This window comes from Colobus angolensis, unplaced genomic scaffold, assembly GCF_000951035.1.
Source record: "Colobus angolensis palliatus isolate OR3802 unplaced genomic scaffold, Cang.pa_1.0 Scaffold36, whole genome shotgun sequence".
Classification (NCBI taxonomy): Eukaryota; Metazoa; Chordata; class Mammalia; order Primates; family Cercopithecidae; genus Colobus; species Colobus angolensis.
Window position 1 is genome coordinate 4,636,514 of NW_012116932.1, and position 20,697 is coordinate 4,657,210.

At 50.3% G+C, this 20,697-nt stretch overlaps 3 protein-coding genes across 10 annotated transcripts in view; 1 reads left to right on the forward strand and 2 right to left on the reverse strand.

Moving 5' to 3' along the window:
• TTC21A (tetratricopeptide repeat domain 21A) overlaps positions 1-3,810 on the reverse strand; it is a 31,842-nt gene extending 28,032 nt beyond the window's left edge. For 3 of the 4 annotated variants that reach the window (XM_011953298.1, XM_011953296.1, XM_011953297.1), the window contains exons 1-4: positions 3,255-3,463; positions 1,907-2,036; positions 971-1,081; positions 100-266 (exon numbers count right to left, since the gene is read on the reverse strand). In XM_011953298.1, the coding sequence (XP_011808688.1) occupies positions 100-266; positions 971-1,081; positions 1,907-2,036; positions 3,255-3,281 (435 nt within the window). In that variant the 5' untranslated portion in view covers positions 3,282-3,463. Of the gene's footprint in view, positions 1-99; positions 267-877; positions 1,082-1,906; positions 2,037-3,254; positions 3,464-3,551 lie in introns of those variants that run through there. The other variant, XM_011953294.1, reaches the window with a different exon arrangement.
• GORASP1 (golgi reassembly stacking protein 1, 65kDa) lies at positions 2,763-12,839 on the forward strand. 3 transcript variants are annotated; one of them, XM_011953291.1, is made up of 9 exons: positions 2,763-3,639; positions 7,500-7,580; positions 8,163-8,366; positions 9,940-10,026; positions 10,165-10,295; positions 10,539-10,737; positions 11,525-11,675; positions 12,105-12,257; positions 12,509-12,839. In XM_011953291.1, the coding sequence occupies exons 1-9, from the start codon at positions 3,556-3,558 to the stop codon at positions 12,760-12,762; spliced, it is 1,344 nt and encodes a 447-aa protein (XP_011808681.1). In that variant the 5' UTR covers positions 2,763-3,555; the 3' UTR covers positions 12,763-12,839. The 3 variants fall into 3 exon arrangements, with proteins under 3 accessions (XP_011808681.1, XP_011808682.1, XP_011808683.1); XM_011953292.1 differs by lacking the exons at positions 7,500-7,580; positions 8,163-8,366; XM_011953293.1 differs by lacking the exons at positions 7,500-7,580; positions 8,163-8,366; positions 10,165-10,295 and having other exon boundaries at positions 10,588-10,737.
• Positions 12,840-14,622: 1,783 nt separating this feature from the next.
• The window catches only part of WDR48 (WD repeat domain 48), a 46,782-nt gene continuing 40,707 nt past the window's right edge, over positions 14,623-20,697 (reverse strand). For 2 of the 3 annotated variants that reach the window (XM_011953289.1, XM_011953288.1), the window contains 3 exons: positions 19,589-19,665; positions 17,247-17,439; positions 14,627-16,660 (listed from right to left, as the gene is read on the reverse strand). In XM_011953289.1, coding sequence (XP_011808679.1) covers positions 16,565-16,660; positions 17,247-17,439; positions 19,589-19,665 — 366 coding nt within the window. In that variant the 3' untranslated portion in view covers positions 14,627-16,564. Of the gene's footprint in view, positions 16,661-17,246; positions 17,440-19,588; positions 19,666-20,697 lie in introns of all 3 variants that reach the window. The other variant, XM_011953287.1, reaches the window with a different exon arrangement.

Below are 20,697 nucleotides of genomic sequence, written 5' to 3' on the forward strand. Positions count from 1 at the left end.
CCCCAGTTTCAGGGCCCTTTGTGGGAGTAAGGGCCACTCTGCTATTACATGTTTGGATGCTGCTTTCTTCGTCTGTTGTCCCCATGGTGTGGTGAGTACCTCTCTGAAGCCTCTAGAGATCTTCAGCATGCGGTCAATGTACTCTTTGGCCTTGTCATGGTGGCCTATGAGCCAGAGGAAGACACCAGCATAGTACAGGGCAGTCCCACTGACTGTCTTGCGTATTTCCTTCAGGCTGTACTCAAGCTCCTGAATTGCTTCTCGGTCTGTAAGTCCAAGAGCGAAGGAAGAGGGAGAGTTAGGATGCGGAAGTCTGCCTGGTTCTGCAGGGGCCACCGAGAGCCCAGGGAACTACCTCTGGGTCTCTCTCACACACTGTGGATCTCCTTCAACATATGCAGCACACCACGTGCAGTCCAAGGCCTAGAAACCAGCAGTACCTGCCCTTGAGATGCCGCAGGGGCTGCCCCGGCCTGGACTCAGGTGTGGCTCTCTGAGATTATCTTCTCTTCTCTGTGCCCAGCAGTGTGCTGAGCAGGCAGACCAAACCAAAATCCTTAGCCTCAGGCCCACAACTTATTATGAGTGGGGAAACAGTAATCTGTAGCCTCTCTTGGACCCTCTCCCTGAGGGGTGGAGATTAGGGGTAGAATTATATATATTAGCTTGGTTTTTCTGACAAGATCTTGGCAAAGAAGAAGGGTGTTTTCCCAACTCTTGGGATCTGGAGCATGGACCCCTCCTACTGTCATGGGCTCTGCCTGCTTCCACTCAGTTGGATCCAGGCATGGTGTCTTCTCCCAGACCTCCAAGGGGAGAGGAGTAGCACTCACTTCTCACTGGTTAACAGCATCTGCACAGCCACCAGGGCACACACCTCCTTTGGCAGCCCTTGAGGGACTGTGTATCTCTGGGGCAGGGCTTTCTTTCCCCTGGTGGGTCAGGCCTAGCTGAGCATGGTGGCACTCACCAATGATTTCACATCTTTTGTGAGCATAAATGAGGGCCATGGTGGAGCACAGGGACACGTCTGGGTGATGCCTGATGCTTTCCAGGTCACTGATGGCATCCTGGATGTGCTCTGCAAAGACAGTCCACATAGTTATACTCTCAAGCTCCAGGATTAGAGGACATGAGGCTCTGTAGCTGACCCAATGGTTCAGCACTACTTGCCTTTGCCCAGAGTCAGAGGACTAACTGGTCTGAAAGGTCCCCAGTGACCCAAGCTCCCTGAAGACTGGGGCTCTGGGAAAGAGTTGCTGGTAACACGGTCCAGGCTGTTGGAGGTTGGAAATCTTGGACTTGAAAGGTGTACCTGTGAGTACTTGTGGGGATATGTGTGAGGCTGCAATTATTAGCTGCGTCAGTTCTCAAGAAGGACTTCAGGCAGGGCTTTCCCACCTAGTGCTCAAGAGCCACTGATTACATTTATCCCTCCATGTCCTCAGATATTGGCCATGGGCCATTCGGCCAGTCCTCAGCCCAGGACCACCTTCTGAATGTCAGCGCATCTGCACCTGCATGGGTCCCACTCCTCTCCCTGTACCTGTACCATACCCACCTGTCCTCACACCTACCTCTTCCTCCTCCTTTGCCTGCATTACCAGTTCTCAGCTTCCAGGCCTGGAATTACTTCAAGAATCAGGCAGCTATCTCTCCAATCACTCATTTTACAGAGAGGGAACCCGAGGTGCAGAGCAGGGATAGTGAGCACTCTGAGGTCTCAAAAGTCAACTAGATATGGATTATGTAGGCTTCTGTGGATTCCCGTGGCAATCCAGCCACTGAGTATGAAACTGTTTTTATGGGACCATAACTAGGATACAAGGAGGCATCCAGGTGGAGCCAGAGTGTTAGGGCCGGGCTAGTGCCTGGGGTCACAAGACCAACACTGCCAAGTCCTTACCTTCTTTGAGGACTCCATAGGCTTTAAAGAATTTCAACACAGGGTCATTGCTGAATTTTTCCAGGCCCACAGCTGCAGTCTGCTGCACATGGTGGAAGTACTTTTCCTGGCTATAGTAAATGATCCCAGCCTGTATGAAGGAAGACATAGCTGCATTAGCCCAGTCCCTTCTCTGTCTCTGTTCGGTCCCAGATGGGATGAGACCTGCTCCCTTCCCTATCCCCTGCTCCTCCTTAGTTCTGCAAAGGGAAGAGAAAGAGGAAACATTCAGGCCTCATCCTGTCCTCTAACAGCCCTGGGAGCAGCTCCATGTAGTTTTCCCAGGAAAAAGTTTGGAGGTGTTTGTTTGGGGGATTACCAACAGATTCTGGTTCAACTGTGATGGGGAATTCAACCCAGGCTTTGTCTTAGGAAGGGAATAAGGGGGAAAAATGAGGACACATAATAAGAAAAATTATACCAATTGTAGTTACAAGTTATTGTGGGCTTCATATCCACTATCCTGTACATGGTCCTCTCAGTATCTTTCACAGCTAAGGAAGCTTAAGCCCATGGAAACTATAGCTTGACAAAGGGGCTGAGATTTTAAAGTTAAGTTTCACTTCCCCTAAGGTTTGTGGGTGGTAGGTTGGGAACAGATGTGGTTGGACTGTAAACAGCCTCATGGGCCATACGAAAGAGCCCAGACACCATCCTAAGGGTAACAGAAAGCAGAATGGTTTTAAGGCGAGGGATGTTTTCAGATGTACATTTTTGCAACAACCACTCTGGCTGCTTCTGCGTGTGGGGAGTGTGTGCTGTGGTGGCAGCAGGGACTACTGCTGCTGAAGAGAGCCAGAGTAGAGAAACCAGATGGGAAGGAGGCTGTTGCAGGCGCTCAGGGGGAGAGATGGTGCCGGTTCTGGGCTAGAAGATAAAAAGATAAAAAGAAAACTCAGGAGACATTGAGGAGCTGGCATTTCTTGAAGACAGGATTAGAAGATGAGTATAAGGAAGAGGTATGAGTTAAGGCTAGGAGATTAAATAGTGATGCCATCAACTGGGGTGGGAGGCGCAGGCGAGAGTGAGCTGGGTGGAAGAAGGGATGATGACAAGAAAGGATAATGATAGTGATGAGATGCGCTGGTTTGCGGCAGCTCAAGAACCGGGGATGCTAATTTGGGGCTCAGGGAGCGCAGAAGCCACCGGAGAAGATGTGCTTGCCAGGAAGAATGGGGCAAGAAAGGGCAGGACCGCCTGATATAACTGAGGACGGCGAAGGGTGGCAGGAGAGTAGCAAGGCACGAGGTCGCTGTGTCAGAGGCGGGGAGTCACGAGGGAGCGGTCGGACAGCGCCCAGGCCACGCACCATAAGGGAGGAATCATTGCTGTTCATGTCGGGCCGCTCGCGGCTCCGAGTCCGGGTCTGGTAGGGCGGTGCGGAGCTGGATTCCCGAGGCAGGGTCGTGGGCACTCTATCACCGCGGGCGGTTGAAGGCGTTACAGTCCTTGGAAACGGAGCTGCTAGCCGGTTGCTAGGAGCGTCAGTGTCTGGAGTGGGAGGAACAAAGCGCTTCACGTCACAAGGCGCAGGAATCGAGCGCCGAGAGAGCGAGTCCGTGCTAGCGGCGCCGGGTCGGCCTGGGTAGGCGCAGCGAGAGTGGACCTGGATGCCGAGCGGAGCTGCTGCCATGGGCCTGGGCGTCAGCGCTGAGCAGCCCGCGGGCGGCGCCGAAGGCTTCCACTTGCACGGGGTGAGTCGCCGCCGCGGCGCCGGTGACCTTGGCAGGGCGCCCGCAACCCCGCGCCCGGGCCTGCGGTCGCCAGCTGGCTGGCGACTGCGGCAGGGTCCCGGCCCGAGTGTTTTCGCCTGGCGGGCGGTGCCCCCTGCCCGGTGGGAGCCGCCTGGGAGAGGCGGCCTCGCGGGACTCTCGGACCCTGGCCACTCTGCGGCCGCGGTCGGGCCCAGCGCCCGCACCAAGTGCCAGCAGTGCCGGAAGCGGAGCGTTTTCCCGGTCCGGCCGCCGGGAATGGCGCTCCTTCCGGGTGAAGAATGCACCACTGCCAGTCAGGACGCACTCTTGCACTTAGCACATATTTACGCTCGCCTGTCGCGTCCGCGCTCCGTGCTGGGCCTGGGAAGAGAGTCAGCCATGCAGAGGACAGTCCCGGGGGCCGGGGTAACCTAGTGGACGCAGCTGCAGGGGAGCCCGTCGGCGCGCATCCCGCCAGTCGTAGGGTCGTAAGGGCTTCCGAGTGTACAGGACCGGTGTAAACCAGCCACGGGATAGTGGGGAAGGGGAGGGCCGGGAGAGTGCTGCAGAATCCTCGAGGAGAGCGTTTGCAGCTGGGGAGCGTCCCAGCCTTTAGATGCCTCTACAAGGAGGTCTGGGCGAGCAGGCTTCCGGAAAGTGGAGACGTTCCTAGAACGGAGTGGGCTGTGAAGGTGAGGAGAGGGACCGCAGCCGGATGGAGATTTGTGCCTGCGGAGAGGGAAGGGCTATAATGGAAGTGAGAGGGGCTGGGGGTCTCTCACCCCGGAGCGCTGCGGGGAAGAGGCGTCCCTGCACCCCCCTTTCCCTAGTGAAAGGCAGCTGGATGCAGAGATGAGTGGAGACAGGCAAGTTTGTCGGTTTGTGTGTTTTGAAGGTGAGGTCTGTTGCCAGCTAGCCACATGAGAGGGCTAAAGGAGGAGCTTCTTAACGTGAAAACCGGGCTGGCTTGGAGAACCCAGAGTTGACAGGATTTATGCTTGGCAATGGGCTTTCTTACGGTGAGGCTCCAAACAGCAAGTGTTGACAGTGGAATGCATCCAGCCAGGAGCGTCTTCCAACAGGTTTGATTAAAGGCAAAGGAACTCGGGATATTGGCAAGAGGAGGGGTAGGGCCATGATGGGAGCTTCGAAGATGGGAGGGACCTGCCTGATGGAGAGGGACAAATCGGAGAGGGACCAGGGATCAGAGGTTGTCAGTCACAAAAACATAGTTTTGAGCTCCTACTCTGGCAGGCAGAATTCTAAGGCTCTAGAGATAAAGCAGTGAACAGAACAAACATGGTCCCTGTTCTCCTGGAACTGACATTTGGAATGCTGGTAGGGAAAGAAGGGAAATGAAAAAAATATATGGTAGGTGGTAATTACTAGTGATAAAAATAAAGCAGGTTAAGGGGATACAGAATGGTGAGTGGGTGCTATTATTGATAGAGTGGTCAGGAACAGCCTCTTCTCAAGTCACATTAGAACAGATGCTTCTGAAGGAAGTAAAGAGTGGACAATACAGATATTTAGGGGAATAGTAGTATTCCAGGCAGAAGGAACAGCTTGTGCAGAGTCCCCGAGGTATGTTGTGCTTGTGTGTTTGAGGAAATGCCAAGTGATGCTGGTGTGCTTGGGTGGTGTGACCAGTATGAGGAGGAGACCAGAGCAGACCATGTAGGACCTTGCCTGTTGTCCTGAAGATTTAAGATTGTATTCTGAGATGTAGAACCATCAGGAGGTTTTAAGTGGAGGAGTGACATGACCATTGAAGAACAGCTGTGCTGCATTCTAGAAATATTGGCACCTTGCTGTGTGCCTAACACTTTGGAGAAGTCGCTGCCCTCAGTGAGCTTAGAGTAGTGGCAGATTCACCAGGAAACAGCTGTTAGGAGAAGGCAGTGGTTGGGAGAGGGCTCTGGGTTGGATTTCCTGGGGTCAAATTACTGAATTACCGAGTACTTGGTCTCATCTGTCATTTGAGGTTATTAAAAAGGTTAAATGATACATAAAGCAGGTGAGGTGGTGCCATCCCCTGGCACTCAGCCAACCAGCCCTTAGTAAGTATAAGCTGTGGTCACTGTGAGTTCCATTAGGTTCCCTGATTGGGAGGGATAGGGTGGAAGCATTAGGAAAAGCATGGGGCAGGCTGTGATGGGAGCCCCTGAGGAAGCTGGATAGCAGGCAGTGGTTTCTGAAGGGGGAGCAGTACAGTGGGCAGCAGCATAGATTATTTCAGCTGCGGAGCCATAGTGAGTGGTGACGAGACCCCAGGTGAGAAAGTGGAGTGTAGCCAAGCAGAGGACAAAGCCACAGGAGAGGGTGGGTGGAGGTACTGGGTGGGTCAAGGAGCCCAGGCCTGGGGCCTGAGTCTCTGGACCTCATTAATGATGGAGAGCAGCTGACATGCAATACTGGGGAGTGGGGAGGGGAATAGGCAGGCACCTGACATGGAGTGGTTTGGAAGTGGCCCTGATCAGGTAGGGGCACTGTCCCCGAATAACTGTCCTGTGGTTTTCAAAAGATCCCCTCACTCCAAGGGTTAGAGGGCAGGGGACAGAGCTCCCACAGTGGGGCCTGGGAGCAGCTTGCCTACTGGGCCAGGCCAAGTAGGGCCAGATCTGATTTCTGGGCCGCACTCACTCCCTTTGGAAGCCATGGCAGCTTCTGGAGGTGATAAGGAGAGGCCCAGTTGGTGATGCTGCCAGAAGGGAGTCCTAATTTCAGGAGCAAACTGGCCTTAATCTCAGCGATTTGTTCTCAGCCTAGTCTTCATGAGCTGTTCTTCAGGTTGGGGAATCCAAAACTGGAGGGGCTGCTGTGTAGCAGGAGCCATAGGGCCTTTTCCATGAGGAGGCAGCAAGAGCCTAAGTCCTGTGCCCTCTGGGCTGGGTCTGGCTGGTGTCTACACCAGCAGGTCATCAAATGCCCATAGCCAAAGGCCTGAGGGTGTGGATCCATCTTCGGGTCTAGGGCCTTGGGACAAAGCCTGCATTGTTTAAGCCAGGCTCTGTAAATAGGGCTTTTGGGATGGATTTCTGCTGCAGCCTGCAAGGCCTGGTGGTTGTGCTTTTGGAGACAGCAGTGAGCTGGGGAGTTCAGGGAGGGGCAGGGAGCACCCTGGGACTGGGAATGCTTCTTGGAGGTGTCCTGCACAGGCATGGAGGCTACACTATGAGACTGGTAGGGTAGCTGAGCCAGTGGGAGGCTCCTCAGTCCAGAGCCAGGGTGTGGGGATTGGCACTGCCCACTCACTGGGCTCCCTGGCTCAGGCCCAGTTCTACCCCTGGGGTCTGCTCCTCTGCCAGTGGCTTTCATTACCTGCTGGACTGAGCCTGGGTCTCCCAACCCAGAGGCTGGGGACTCCTGGGATCTGGCTGCAAGCTGCCTTTCCCACTCCTTTTTCTGGGCACAGCCCTGGGTATATCCCTCCTGAGGCCTGCCCACTTCCACTGCACGTCAGGGCCCTCCCTTGTCCAGTCTAAACCTTTCTGGTAAACGCTTTTGGCTTTCCAGCCAACCCCAGCCCAGCCCTCTAGAGCAACATACCCACAGTCCTGGGCCAGCCTGTCTCCATATTGCCTCCTGGGAGCCCCTAACGATGTCCTGGGCTATGAGCCATTTCTGAAAGCATCTGTGGATCATAATCAGGAAGGAGCCATTTTCCTAAGAGGAGAATTTTTGCTCAGGAAGGTAGCAAGAGACCATGGAGTGAATCTTCAGAATGCCCAGAACAGTTCACGCCAGGCATATGTTCTGGCTGGCACACCGGGAGTGCTGATGGTTCCTGAAATGGGGGCGAGGGCTACTTGGAGAGTCCCAGGGTTGGCGCAGTGACTGTGGTCTTTGCTGTGGGACAGGTGCAGGAGAACTCCCCAGCCCAGCAGGCGGGCCTGGAGCCCTATTTTGACTTCATCATCACCATTGGGCACTCGAGGCTGGTGAGGTTCCCCAACCCTGCCTCTGCTTTGCTTGCTAGTGTGTGTTTGTGTGTCTCCATCTGTCCCACAGGCCCCAGTCTACCCTTCCCTGCCTTTTTTTCTAAAAGGAGTCCCAGCCCTGTCTCCCCTTCTGCCAGGGTTGTACTTAGAGCCTGACTGGGGCCCTGCCCAGTGCTTAGCTTCTGAGCTCTTGGGGTGGACAGAGGACAGATGGCCTCTTGGAGGTGGCCACAGGCCCAAGGAGCCTGCCTCCTGGGTGTGAGGGATATGAGGGCCCTGGCCAATGGGCAGCTCAGAGTGGGGCAGCACTGGAATGCTGTGGATCCCAGAGGCTTTTTGCTTGCTTTTTCTGGCAGGCTGAGGAAGGTTTGGCAGTGCTTGGGGGAGATGGGGGTCCCAGTGGCTACAGGCTTAACCCTGGTCTGTGAACCTGGCCCATCCACTACCTTGGCCCATCCCCACAGTGACCCTGCTGGGGGCTGCTGCCCACTAAGGCCCTTGCCCCATCTCAGGCCCAGACTTGTCTGAGGGTCCTAGCCTGGGCATGGGGTGGCCTTGGAGTCAGCCCCACTGCCCCCGCAGAACAAGGAGAATGACACACTGAAGGCACTACTGAAAGCCAATGTGGAGAAGCCCGTGAAGCTGGAGGTGTTCAATATGAAGACCATGAGGGTGCGCGAGGTGGAGGTGGTGCCCAGCAACATGTGGGGCGGCCAGGGCCTACTGGGTGCCAGCGTGCGCTTCTGCAGCTTCCGCAGGGCCAGTGAGCAGGTCTGGCATGTGCTGGTGAGTGTGGGGTATGGTAGGGCAGGGTGTGTCGAAAAGGATGAGTTTACTGGGGCAGGTCTGGATGTGGGCGGGGTGTGAGGGTGGGACACGCAGGAGTGGGGCGGGAGCCTTGGAGCAGTGATCAGGGAAGACCGAGGGCAGGGTGTGGTCTCATTCCAGTGTCCCAGAGAGGGCAGCTCATTACTACCTGAACAATGTACCTTGCTTCCAGTTAGCCATGACTCTGAGCACTTTCTTACCTTCTATACCTAGGTTACTTAATTTGAAAGGCAGAAATACCATCTACTGGCATGGTGGTTGGACTGCTGGAATGCTGCTGCTTTTATTATTTTGTGTCCCTCTGTGTGTGTGTGTGCGGCCATGTGTTGCATGACAACGTTTCAGTCAACCACGGACTGCATATACAATATCGATTCCATAAGATTATAATATTTTTACTGTACCTGTTCTATGCCTGAATGTTTAGCCACACAGATACTTGTGTTACAGTTGTCTACAGTACTCAGTACAATAACATGCTGTGCAGGTTTGTAGCCTAGGAGCAATAGGCCACACCATATACTCTAGGTGTGTAATAGGCTATGTGTAGGTTAAGTTCACTGTATTATGTTTGCACAACAATGAAATCAACAATGCATTTCTCAGAATGTATCTCTGTCAATAAGCAACGTGACTGTAAATATACTGTTTTTTTCTGGTATATTGTTACATGATTAATCGATATCTTAACGAACCTCAGTGACCAAGCTGTCGTAGATGTTAGTCTGTCCACAGACACACATGCACACCCAACACCTGTGCTCATTGATGGTATCTAAGTTCTTGAATGCTCAGTCCTATAGCCTGGTGGAAGGGGGTGCTCTGAACTAGAAGTTGGCTGGTTTGTTTTCTAGCCACTTATTTTTCTCACTGACTTCTTGGGAGAGCCTGGCCAAGTTTCTCAACCTTTGCAGCCTTCTTTAATCTGCCCATGAGGGAAAGGGGACTGATGATGCAAATTCCTTTGTATTTCCCAGGGAGATTGGGAGTGGTGAAACTTTCCAAGGGAGAAAGGAATCCTTATTTGTACCCAGTTTTGCTCATTGTCCTCACCTCCAACCCCTAGGGGTCTTTAGGCACATGCTTGCAGCAGAAGCAGCAATGTAGTGGGGTACCTCCTGTAGCCAAGGTGTGCTTTTCTTCATATATTTCTTTATTTTTCTCAGTAACCCTATCGTTAGGTACTGTGTATCTTGCTTTTAATTGTCGGGAAACTGAGGCTAGGAGAGGTTCAATAATGTGTTTTCAGTCATATAGCTGGGCAGCTGGAGCCAGAAGCTGAGCCCAGGGTCAGCTTCCAGAGCCTGGTGCTGAGTCTTATCATGGTACTGCCCTCTGCTGGACAGGCTGTAGACCTGAGGGAGGTAGGGGAATGGAGGGGTGAAATGAGGGAGTATGGGCTTAAAGCCCTGCTTAGGGACAGAGGACAAGGGTCCCACTCACTACCTGAAAAGGCAGTTCCCCCTACCCTTTCCCATCCCCCAACCACACCTCTAGTAGCAGGGCCAGTGGCTTGCGGTTCTTTCCCCAGGATGTGGAACCATCTTCACCTGCTGCCCTTGCCGGCCTGCGCCCCTACACAGACTATGTGGTTGGTTCGGACCAGATCCTCCAGGAGGTGAGGAACCCGTAGCTTGCCCCTCCCTAGACCCTCTGGATGTGGTGTGAAGAGAAGGGTGCTGTCCATGAGAAGTGTCTGGTTTTGTTGAGGCTTTAGCCCTGGAAGCAGGCCTCAGGTGCTATGCGTTTCTCACAGTCAGAGGACTTCTTTACGCTCATCGAGTCTCATGAGGGGAAGCCCTTGAAGCTGATGGTGTATAACTCCGAGTCAGACTCCTGCCGGGAGGTGACTGTAACTCCCAATGCAGCCTGGGGTGGAGAGGGCAGGTACTTCATGGGGTTGGAGGGCTGCAGGGCCAGGTGGGTGGGGCCTGACCATTGGGCATGGACTTCAGAGTTCTATGGTAGAGATGGAGGAGGGTTGGGCCCTTGTCCCAGGGATCCTGAGGCTGACCAGTGTTTCAGAAGTACCCTTTTCAGTCCCCTTATTGCTGGTAGTAGGTGGGGATAGCAAAGGTAGGGAGGGCCATGGGACAAGCCACTGAATTGAATGTTTCTGGCCTTTGGCAGTCTGGGATGTGGCATTGGCTACGGGTATCTACACCGGATCCCAACTCAGCCCCCCAGCTACCACAAGAAGCCACCTGGCACCCCACCACCTTGTGCTCCACCACCTGATGCCCCACTGCATGATGCCCTACCACCTGGACCCACCCTCGAGGACTCTCCTTCCCTGGAGACAGGTTCCAGGCATAGTGACTACATGGAGGTATGTGGGGAGAATCTATCAACTGGGAAGAGAGAAGACTAGAGGCTGCCCTTGGGGAGCCATCAGCAACCCTCACGGGGCCTGTGGGGCCTTTGTGATCTGAGAGGCCCATCTACTTCTGGGACCCAGTGGGAGCAGGCAAACCATGCCTGGAGCAGTGAAACTCACTTTTGGCTTTCCTGCCCCTTGGGTCTAGAAGTGAGGGTGGAGGTGAAGCACAAGTTGTCATCTTCATTTCATAAGCAGGAAACTGAGGCTCAGAGATGGGTGCTTGCTGTGCCTGTGAGTTGTGGCAAAACTGGACAAAGGGCTGGGCCTCCAGAGCCACAGTTGGGATGGCTGTCTGGCCAAGTCTGCAGGGAAGTGCTGGCCCTGCCTTCACAGCTGATGAGTGGGTCCTCTGAGAGCACCTTTGGGCACTGGGCTGGTGCCTGGGGTCTGGGCCAGGGAGTATTCAAGGATGTTCTCCAGGTATGCCTGAATTCAAGGAAGGCCCTGTCTTCTTGTGAGTCATTGATGGGGCAAAGGGAATGTGTCGGGGCCAGGTAGGCACCTGGGATTCCTCATCTGAGTGGAAAGAGTGCTCCCTCTCAGTGCCAACACTGCAGGGGAGGCCAGGCCAGGCCCCTCAGGCCTGACTTCCTATCACCAATATAAGAAGGGGTGGCTTTTTAAGGCCATTTCCTTCCTTCAGGCAGAGCAGTGCTCCTGGGACAAGATTGGACTGCAAAATTCTTCACCTTGAGGCACTGTCCTGATTGTCCCCTACCCATTTCTTCTTCCCTAGGCCCTGCTGCAGGCACCTGGCTCCTCCATGGAGGATCCCCTTCCTGGGCCTGGGAGTCCCAGCCAGAGTGCTCCAGACCCTGATGGACTTCCCCATTTCATGGAGACTCCTCTTCAGCCCCCACCTCCAGTGCAGCGAGTCATGGACCCAGGTAGTAGGCAGAGCCTGGAGAGGAGTGGGCCCCAGGCCTGGGGCTGGACTTTGGCAGGAATGTCAAAACTTTCACCAGGCCCTGCCAACCCCTCATATCTCATGTACACCAAGATATTAATAGTTGCATACCATCCAATCTAGTGTACAGATGGGGAGTCTGTGGTCACACAGCAAATTGGAGACAGAGCAGAGTCTAGGCCCACTGCCACTGTGCTATTCCCATGACGACCAACTCCAGGTCCCTTTCTTTCCTCAGAAACAGGCAGTGTGGGAACCTCTTTGAGGTTGGGTGAGGGGTATCACCAGGGTCTGAGGAGATTACAGTCTCACAGGCTGGGCCAGATGTCCTAGGCAAGTTGAGCCCAGGGTGTTGCTTTCCAGCAGTCAGGGTTTGATGCTGGCAAAGAACTGCACCACCCTCCCCTAGGCTTCCTGGACGTGTCAGGAATTTCCCTCTTGGACAGCAGCAATGCCAGTGTGTCGCCCAGTCTGCCCTCTTCCACAGAACTGACCTCCACAGCTGTCTCAACCTCAGGGCCAGAGGACATCTGCTCCAGCAGCAGTTCTCATGAGCGGGGTGGTGAGTGGCCATCACCTTCTGAAGTCCTCTGGGAAGGACCCCGGGTTGTTGGGAAGGCTGCCCTCAATTCTTCAGCTGGGCAGAAGCAGGCCATTGGGTTGACACAGTCACACCAAGGCATTTGTATACTCCATCTCCAATCCCCCATCAAACCTGGAGTGGCAATGAGGGGTGGTCAGTGGGGTTACTGGCCCTAACACCATGGCCCTAGGTTCTTGCGGGCCTCCTCAGCCTGATCTTCTGTGTTGCAGGTGAGGCTACATGGTCTGGGTCAGAGTTTGAGGTCCCCTTCCTGGACAGCCCAGGTGCCCAAGCCCAGGCGGACCACCTGCCTCAGCTGACTCTTCCTGACAGTCTAACCTCTGCAGCCTCACCAGAAGATGGGCTGTCCGCCGAGCTGCTTGAAGCTCAGGCTGAAGAGGAACCAGCAAGCGCAGAGGGCCTAGATGTTGGGACGGAGGCTGAGGGGCTAGCCAGCCAGGCCCAGATCTCTACCACAGAATAACACCCTGGGCTGTGACAAGGCCCCTGTGACATTTCATGAGGCCCAGATGTGGGCAGGCAGCCCAGGCTGCACTGTGCGGTCAGCTCCAAGCTGATCCTAGCCCTGTGCCTGATCCCAGCCCTATGTGTTCAGCTTTCTAGGCTGTAGCTCCAAGTCATGTGCAGGGACTTCTGCTGGCAGGGGGGGGCTTCTGTGTCCACTCAGACTCTACTTCTAGTGTCCAGGAGGTAACCTCCCAGCATTTATCCTGCCTGATAGTCCTGGCTTTGGGGGTTTCAAACAAGTCTTTCTGGGGTAGTAGAGGGCTGGGAGCAGCACCCCAAATTGTTTTATAGGAGCTGAGGTAGGAGAGGAAGGATTCTTTGCTGCTTGGGTGGGGCATAAGGCCTCAGTGGGTGGTGAGAGGGGGCCATGGGCCTTGTGGGAGGACATCTTTTGGCCGTGTACCCTCAGGTCCAGTGCTTGGTCCTGCTCTGGTCACTGGGGCTGCCCAGGAGGCAGCAGGGTCTGGTCATAATCCAATGTGAAGATGAGGTGAGGAAGGAAGGGGTTGCTGTCCAGCGTTGGCCTTGTTGCTTTGATTCTTCCTGCACAGCTCAGCCCACCCCATCTGTACTGGAAGGGACCCTGAAGCCCTGGGACCACCCCCTTTCAAGTCCCAATCACTGAGCCCTCTGTCATGTGTCCTTGTCCCTAGGCTACACTGCCACACTTGGCTCAGGCTGGCCACCATGCTAGTCACAGGAGGGAGAAAGAGGCAGTGTACTTGCCCCCCTCTCCTGGAGGGAGGTGGGTTGGAAATTCTAGGCCCTTCAGCAGAGACCCATTTGTGCCCAGACCACCGTATTTCTTCTTCCTCAGGGCCTACATACCACAGACCTGAATCCCCAGTGGCAACTCCTGTTAGCTCCCAAACTTAAACAGTGATCTCTTCTAAATATACAAGGCATCTACCCAGCCTCAATAGTGAATAAAAGTCACAAATTTAAGTTCAATACTCTAAGCAATTTCTCAAAGCCAGTCTACCTGACTAGGTCTGTTCACACACAGTTTCTAATCCCAAGGGGGAATTAAGGGAATAGATTAAGAGTAGGTAAAGACCCTTCTGTTCTTTCCTGTTGTAGGGGAGGAAGCTGTCCTCCCCACCCCAGGTGCCTTTGCAGGTTATGGCTAGGTTAGGCCCTGCACTCCATCCAGGTACAGCCTCTCATCACCTGAAGTCCTCTGCTGTGTTGACTGGACCCTCACTTCCCACACTGCTAATTATTATGAAAGCTGCCTCTGGTCTTGTCTTCTAGCCCGTGCCTAGTTGAAAGTCTCACCTTTACAGGATCATGTGTCATGCTGGTGTACATGCAGGGAACTCACAAGCTCTGTCAGCTGTGCAGGACAAGGAATGCCTGCTCTGGGGGGCACAGACCAACCATATGGAGGGAGGGCCCCAAATCAGCAAACCCTAAGTTTGAAGCAAACCCTTCATTTAAAGCAAATCCTTGTCAAGCCTACCAGAGCAGCTGATACGTGTGCAGAACAGTGAGGCACTGTGTCCTGGATCGTCTGGGAGCCCAATGTCAAGTCTGCAGGAATGCAGGAAGTAGAACAGAATCGCCACAGGACTGTTCTGGGGCCAGCTTCCCTTAACTCTGTAGCCTGGCAGTCTGACCCAAAGTTGCCCTCACCCAAATGTTCTGGCTCTTCCCTCCCTCACTTTTAGTTTCCCTTCCCCCACAAGTTGGAGGATAAAATGGGTATCAATGCTAATATTTCCAGGGAGAACATGAAACCAGAGGTTTCTTTCTCTGTAATCTGCTATGAAAGAAAATGACAAATGAAAGAAAAGAAAATAAATGTGTACTACACTTTGAAATATTTTAACTAAAGCCTTTATTCTATACAACTGTGAAATACAGATTTTTACCCTTTTGGCATTGCAGGACTGTCAAATTTTCTGGAAACTATTATGGTTTGACTGGAGGGGAAAGAAATACAATCATGCTGGGGTTCAGATGTATGACAGGAGGGGAATGCAGCCACCCAAGGCTTAGCACACAGGGCACAATGACCCAGCAAAACCCATTTCTTTGCTCAAAGGCCCCTCGTGCAAACACAACTGAGGGCTGGTAAATAAGTTTGGTTTTTTTGTTTTGTTTTGTTTTTGCCATTAATTCACAACTATTGCTAAAAAATGTGCACCAAAAGCGCACTGTTGTATCCAACAGATAGAAAGGACTTTTAAAAAAAAAAAGCTGCTTGCTCTCTGAGGAAGGGAGAAAGACCATTTCAGCTTATTGGAAATGTGGCCACGTCTTTGCTCACTTCTTCAAAGTGCAGGTGGCAATGCCCTGTCCAGTTTCCAAAGGAAGCTGACTAGCAGTGAGGGAACCCTGTCTCTGCAGTTGTGCGATCAGAATATCTTAAATAGTAAGGTATGGACTTAGGCCCATCAGCTGCCCCCAGCCGAACCTGTGAAGATGTAGAAAGGAAAAAACGTTCCCTGCCTCCCTCCCTAGTCCCTGCTATGCTGGAGGCAGGCCACACACAAGCTAGGGAGGCAACTGGACTGGAATCAACTGCCCTCTGAAGGCACTTGTGCTTCTGGCTTCATACAGGAGGCTTGTCTTACAGTTTCATGGGGGTGGACCATTGATTCACTCTGAATACAAATGACCTTGGGGAGAATCCAAAGTATTTTCTGCCAAAAGTTGAAGTGTTTATCCCCAATAAGTTACATTCTATACAAGATCCAAATGATTCTATGAAAGTGTTAGATTGTTAGAACAGTGAAAAGAAGATCTAGATACAAGTACAACAAAAACCTGCATATAAAACTTTGGAAAAACAAATATGTATACTCCCAGGATATGAATATCAAATTAACTCACTATGATCTCCCTTTACTCTGACACCATAAATTTTAGGTAACATTTGAATGAAACTGAAATTTCATCACGGTCTTAAGTTTTAATGGTGTCATGCTGCTCATCCAGAGCAAGAACCCGTGGTCTCAGCTCGCTTTGTGTAAATAAAACTGCACACAGTGGAGGAAGGAGTGAAACGGCTGCACCTCCCTGGGGTTGCCACAAAGCCAGGACATCATGGGAGGGTGCAGCATCACCAGGCACGGGCTGCGGAAACTCTGGCCCAGCAGTCCAAGTGCTATGATCCAGCACCTGGAATTTCAACAGATCTTCCTACAAGAACACATCTGAGATGCAATATTAAAAACAAGCCCGACATTAATCTTTTATTATGAAATGGGCTGGTTCTCAAATTGTGCAACAGCAAATTCCCATTAAAAATAACTGTCTTAAATGGTGAAAACAATTTGATTTTTTTTATATGACAAACTTGGAAAAAGCCTTCATATCTATTGCATGAATGGAATGTACTCTTTTAGAAAAGCTACAGAGTGTGTGGGTTTGAAATTGAAACAGAGACAGTTGTGGCCCGATTGAGGTGTCTCTAACAAGTGCTAACAGACAGATCAGGTCCTTTGAAACAAGGAGGAAGCAAAGTCTGCACTGGCCTGCTGTCAGTCTTCTGTACATCTCAAAAGGCATAGTCTGCTTGGGGCTCTTCTGCTCTTGCATTCTGCTTCCCTGGGGACAGCTTAATCTACACATAGAGACTGGTTTCTATATTACATCTCAATTAGTCACTTCAATTGAAAGATAATCTCGGTCCATACCAAATCGGCCATTAGAAGTCTTGCTCCCGTTGGGGCTCAGTGGGCTTCCTAGGACTACTCTTGGGGCCATAGAGGAAGGTCGTAAATGAATACCCAGGAGCATTAGCCCACCCTTCACGTGGACTTCTGACGGTAATGGAGGGTTAGGTCTCCACCGCTCTTCCATATGAAGTGTTTCACCGTTCGAAGGTCCATATTTGGATCCAAAACCTGAATAGCCAAAATTAAGTTTAAAAATTTCAAAGTCTCTAATATCTAAAACCTTTATCATTAACTCAGGGACTCTCATCAGGTGATCCAGCTTGCTCACTCCTCCCCTATGCCTGGTATCCAATTCTTGCTGTCACGGCTTCCATGCATGTGGGAATGAAATTGAGCTTAGTGAGATGTACATCTTTTGTGATTATGCCAGAAACACCAGGCCATCTTTCGGCCATTCGTCTAAGGATACGTTTTGAGTGCATCTTGATTTAAAAAACCGTTCTGCCATTTCTCCGCACACCTTCACTCTAAATCATAAACTAACATGGCACATGCTGCTTTGCAAATCAAGAAGACCATGTGTCTTTTTCTTGTCGGAAAAAAAAGCTACCAGCACATCCACATTTGTCTATGTATCCCTTCTCTGAAAATCTCCCCAGCAGTAAAGAGGGGCTTTAGGGTGGGCTTTAGGTGGGAGAGGCCCAGGGCTCCTTAGAGCCCCTCTAAAAGTAGAAATCCCCTGCCCAAAGCCATGTAACTCTTGATGAGCACCAGCACTGGAAAAAATGGAGCTGTAGTCCTCAAGTCCACTTACCTGGTCCTGGCACAAAAGTTCAATTTTCTCCTCTGCCAACACAGCAATATCCTCTTCTTTTTCCTGTTCTCCTGGTTTTTCATTATTAGAAGAGCTAGTGGTTTGAGACTCATTATCCAAGTTGATAATTTTTTCATAAACATGTTCCATAACTTTTCGGACTTGGAGCATGTCACTAGCAGAGAGTCTGTCTCTGTAAAGAAGCAGTGGCATATTGTGACATCAGGGAAATCACTAGATATTATTTATTCCATGTTATGTTTCTTTGATGCGAACATTTTATAAAGATGAAAAACCAATATATGTTTTTGGTCATTACCTTAATCCATTTTTAGAGCTGCCGAAAGATTTTCTACAGTGTCCTTCTAAGACACAGTTTATGTACAACTAAATGAGATTAATACATGTTCTTAAAACTTACATATACAGGCCAGGCGTGGTGGCTCATGCCTATAATCCCAGCACTTTGGGAGGCCAAGACAGGTGAATCACTTCAGATCAGGAGTTCAAGACCAGCCTGGCTAACCAACATGGTGAAACCCCGTCTCTACTAAAATACAAAAAATTAGCTGGGCATGGTGCACGCCTGTAATTCCAGCTACTCAGGAGGCAGAGGCTGCAGTGAGCCAAGATCATGCCACTGCACTCTAGCCTGGGCAACAGAGTGAGACTCCATCTCAGAAAAACAAACAAACAAACACACTTACATATATATACATAGTAGCCTTCTGGGTTTTATTCCCTTGAATACTTTCCCAGAGCCTGGGCAAACTAAATAATTCTGGAAAGGCAGGCAGCTCCCAATGCTTACCAGGGTCCGACACTGCTCAGTTTTCCCTGGGCTTTCCTCCCCACTGCCATGCCTTCAACTAGCACCTGTGGGTAGACAATGCCTGAGTCCAGACCTTGAGTCTCAAACTTCTGTTCTAAACCACAAACCCAACAGCTGGTTGGGTATCTTCAGTTGGATGTCCTACAGGCACTTCAAACTCTCTATGTCCCAAACTAGACTCATCAACACCCTACTTCTGTATCTCTGATAACAGTCAATAACTATTACACCAAAAAACTAAGGCTTACGCTCTGAAAACCATTTGAACTGCAGTTGTTAAATCTATCTGAAGTGATGTCTAAGACGCACTTTAAAGTAATTGTGTGTGTCTGTGTGTAGAGGGAGGTGGGTGGGAGGGCAGGTAGAGGTATAGGTGAAGCAAAATGTTTAGCAAGGTATTGATAATTACTGAAGCTATCTGATTGGACAATGGGGGCTCACTAGCTTCTTTCTATATAAGTTTGGAAATCTCTGTAACAAAGAGGCTTACAAATTTTTTTGATTTTATTTGCTAGAATATACATATTGTTCATAGTTTAGCATCCCATTACTACACTACTAAAATTCTTCTCTTGGGTCTCCCTGGACCATATCCCACATTGGCTCAAAAGTTTCTGGTGTTTAGTCACTGCATGCTCTATGGCTTGGCATTCAAGTCCAACATCAACAAAACCTTCAACAGCCTTTCCAATTTACTTCCTAATATCTTCCTGCTGTGCCTCCATCCCATGCTGCAGATGCATGGCTCCTCACACTACCTTCCACTATCTTATGCATGCTCCCACTTCTACATCCCTGATCACACTGTGTCTTGGACTTGGAATATCTATCTTTTGAAGTTCTATCAATCATTACATGTCCAACTCAAATTCCATGTCCTTCAAGAAGCCTTTCTGGGAAGCTCCAGCCACAAGTTCATTTCTTTCTCCCACTCTCATTATTACTTAAGTATCCATAAAAGCAACTTAATTATATACAGGTTGGGTCCTAAACTGTGAATTAAGGCAACAGACAAAATGCATGTTTTATTTATCATTTTTTTCTTAGAGATAAGGTCTCTCTCTGTTGCCCAAGCTGCAGTGCAGTAGCATGATCTTAGCTCACTGCAGCCTCAAACTTCTGACGATCCTCCTGCCTTAGCTTCCTGGCTAGCTTGGACTACAAGTGTGTGCTACCATGCCCAGCTAATTTTTTTACTTAAATCTTTTGTAGTGAGGGGGGTCTCACTGTGTTGCTCAGATTGGTCTCAAACTCCTGGCCTCAATTAATCCTCCCACCTCACCCTCCCAAAGTGCTGGGATTATGGGTGTCAGCCACTGTGCCTGGCCTTATTTATTTTTGAACACCTGTAGTCGGCCAAAGTTGGTACCTGGTAAGTGGTTTAATTGTATAAACTATGAATATTATAAAATCAGCCTTAGATCTGGTATTTGCTTCCTTTGCTATAAAAGGAAGGAAAAGGAATTCTCTCCAGTAGTTAATTAGATCAATAAACCATATATTTACTTACTTTTTTAAGGTTTTTGCTCCTGAAGATGCATGAGGTTGGAGGTAGAAAGGAATTTTGTTGAATTTGGGCATATTTTTCTGAAACAGTAAAAGTTAAAAAGGTATAATAGTTTCTATTAGTTGATAAATGAAAATAATGTTAACAGGAAAACATGACTTGCAAGTAATAATTATCTTACAATTAAAAGTGACTTTCTATGAAATGTATAGTGAGCTATCAAATTACCGAAGTCAGCCTTCGAGAAAATTCATCAGAAAAATATATGTAACATTAGTGGCAATATGAAATTGTAGCATGACTCTTCTTAGATAACAGTACAAGGTATTAAAGAGAAACAAACTTTATTTTAGTTTTTTAAGCCATACAAACCAAAATCTCACTTCTACATTTAAATATTGGGGCTGATACCTAAAGGCCCAAACAAAAACTTAAGTGTCTTGATAGATACCCACAGCATTCACCTTTGAGCAAAGCCACATATTCTGTGCTGGTGAGGCCCATCATCCAACTGAAAAGGCCAATCAAAGTCCTCCCATTTTCTTTCCCTCTGACATCAGAGTGAGGTCTGAGGTGTTAAGAAAGAATGGAAACTTCAGCCAAGAACCCAGATGTCTACCATGAAGTAAACCACATTCTTAGATGAAAGATAAAATTACGTGGTCATCTTTTCTCAGGGTATTAATCCCCTCCGAGCCTCCACGTCACATCCTGTCTGGATGTCTCCTCTCAGGAATAAGCCACAGGCCTAAAGTCAGCAATGTGTCCCAGGTGAGTTTCACACTCAAAGAAATTAGTGGCTTATGGGGTGCTCGGGCATAGAGAAGACCATGGAATATCCATCAGGTGTCACATTGGCTTTAAGTCTTAGAGGTATATCCGGGACAGAAAATAAAGTTTCTGAAGGTTCTAAAGATTAAATTCCTTTTCATACGGCTTTAGAAAGATATGAAATACATCCACAGTACATAAGACAGTCTAGAAACAGACCCATGTGTATACAGAAATTTAGTGCATGATACACACAGCATTCCAGATTAGCAGAAAAAGGACAGATTTTCAATAAATTGTGCTAGCACACTAGCTGTCCATTGGAAAAAATCAGAATCCTA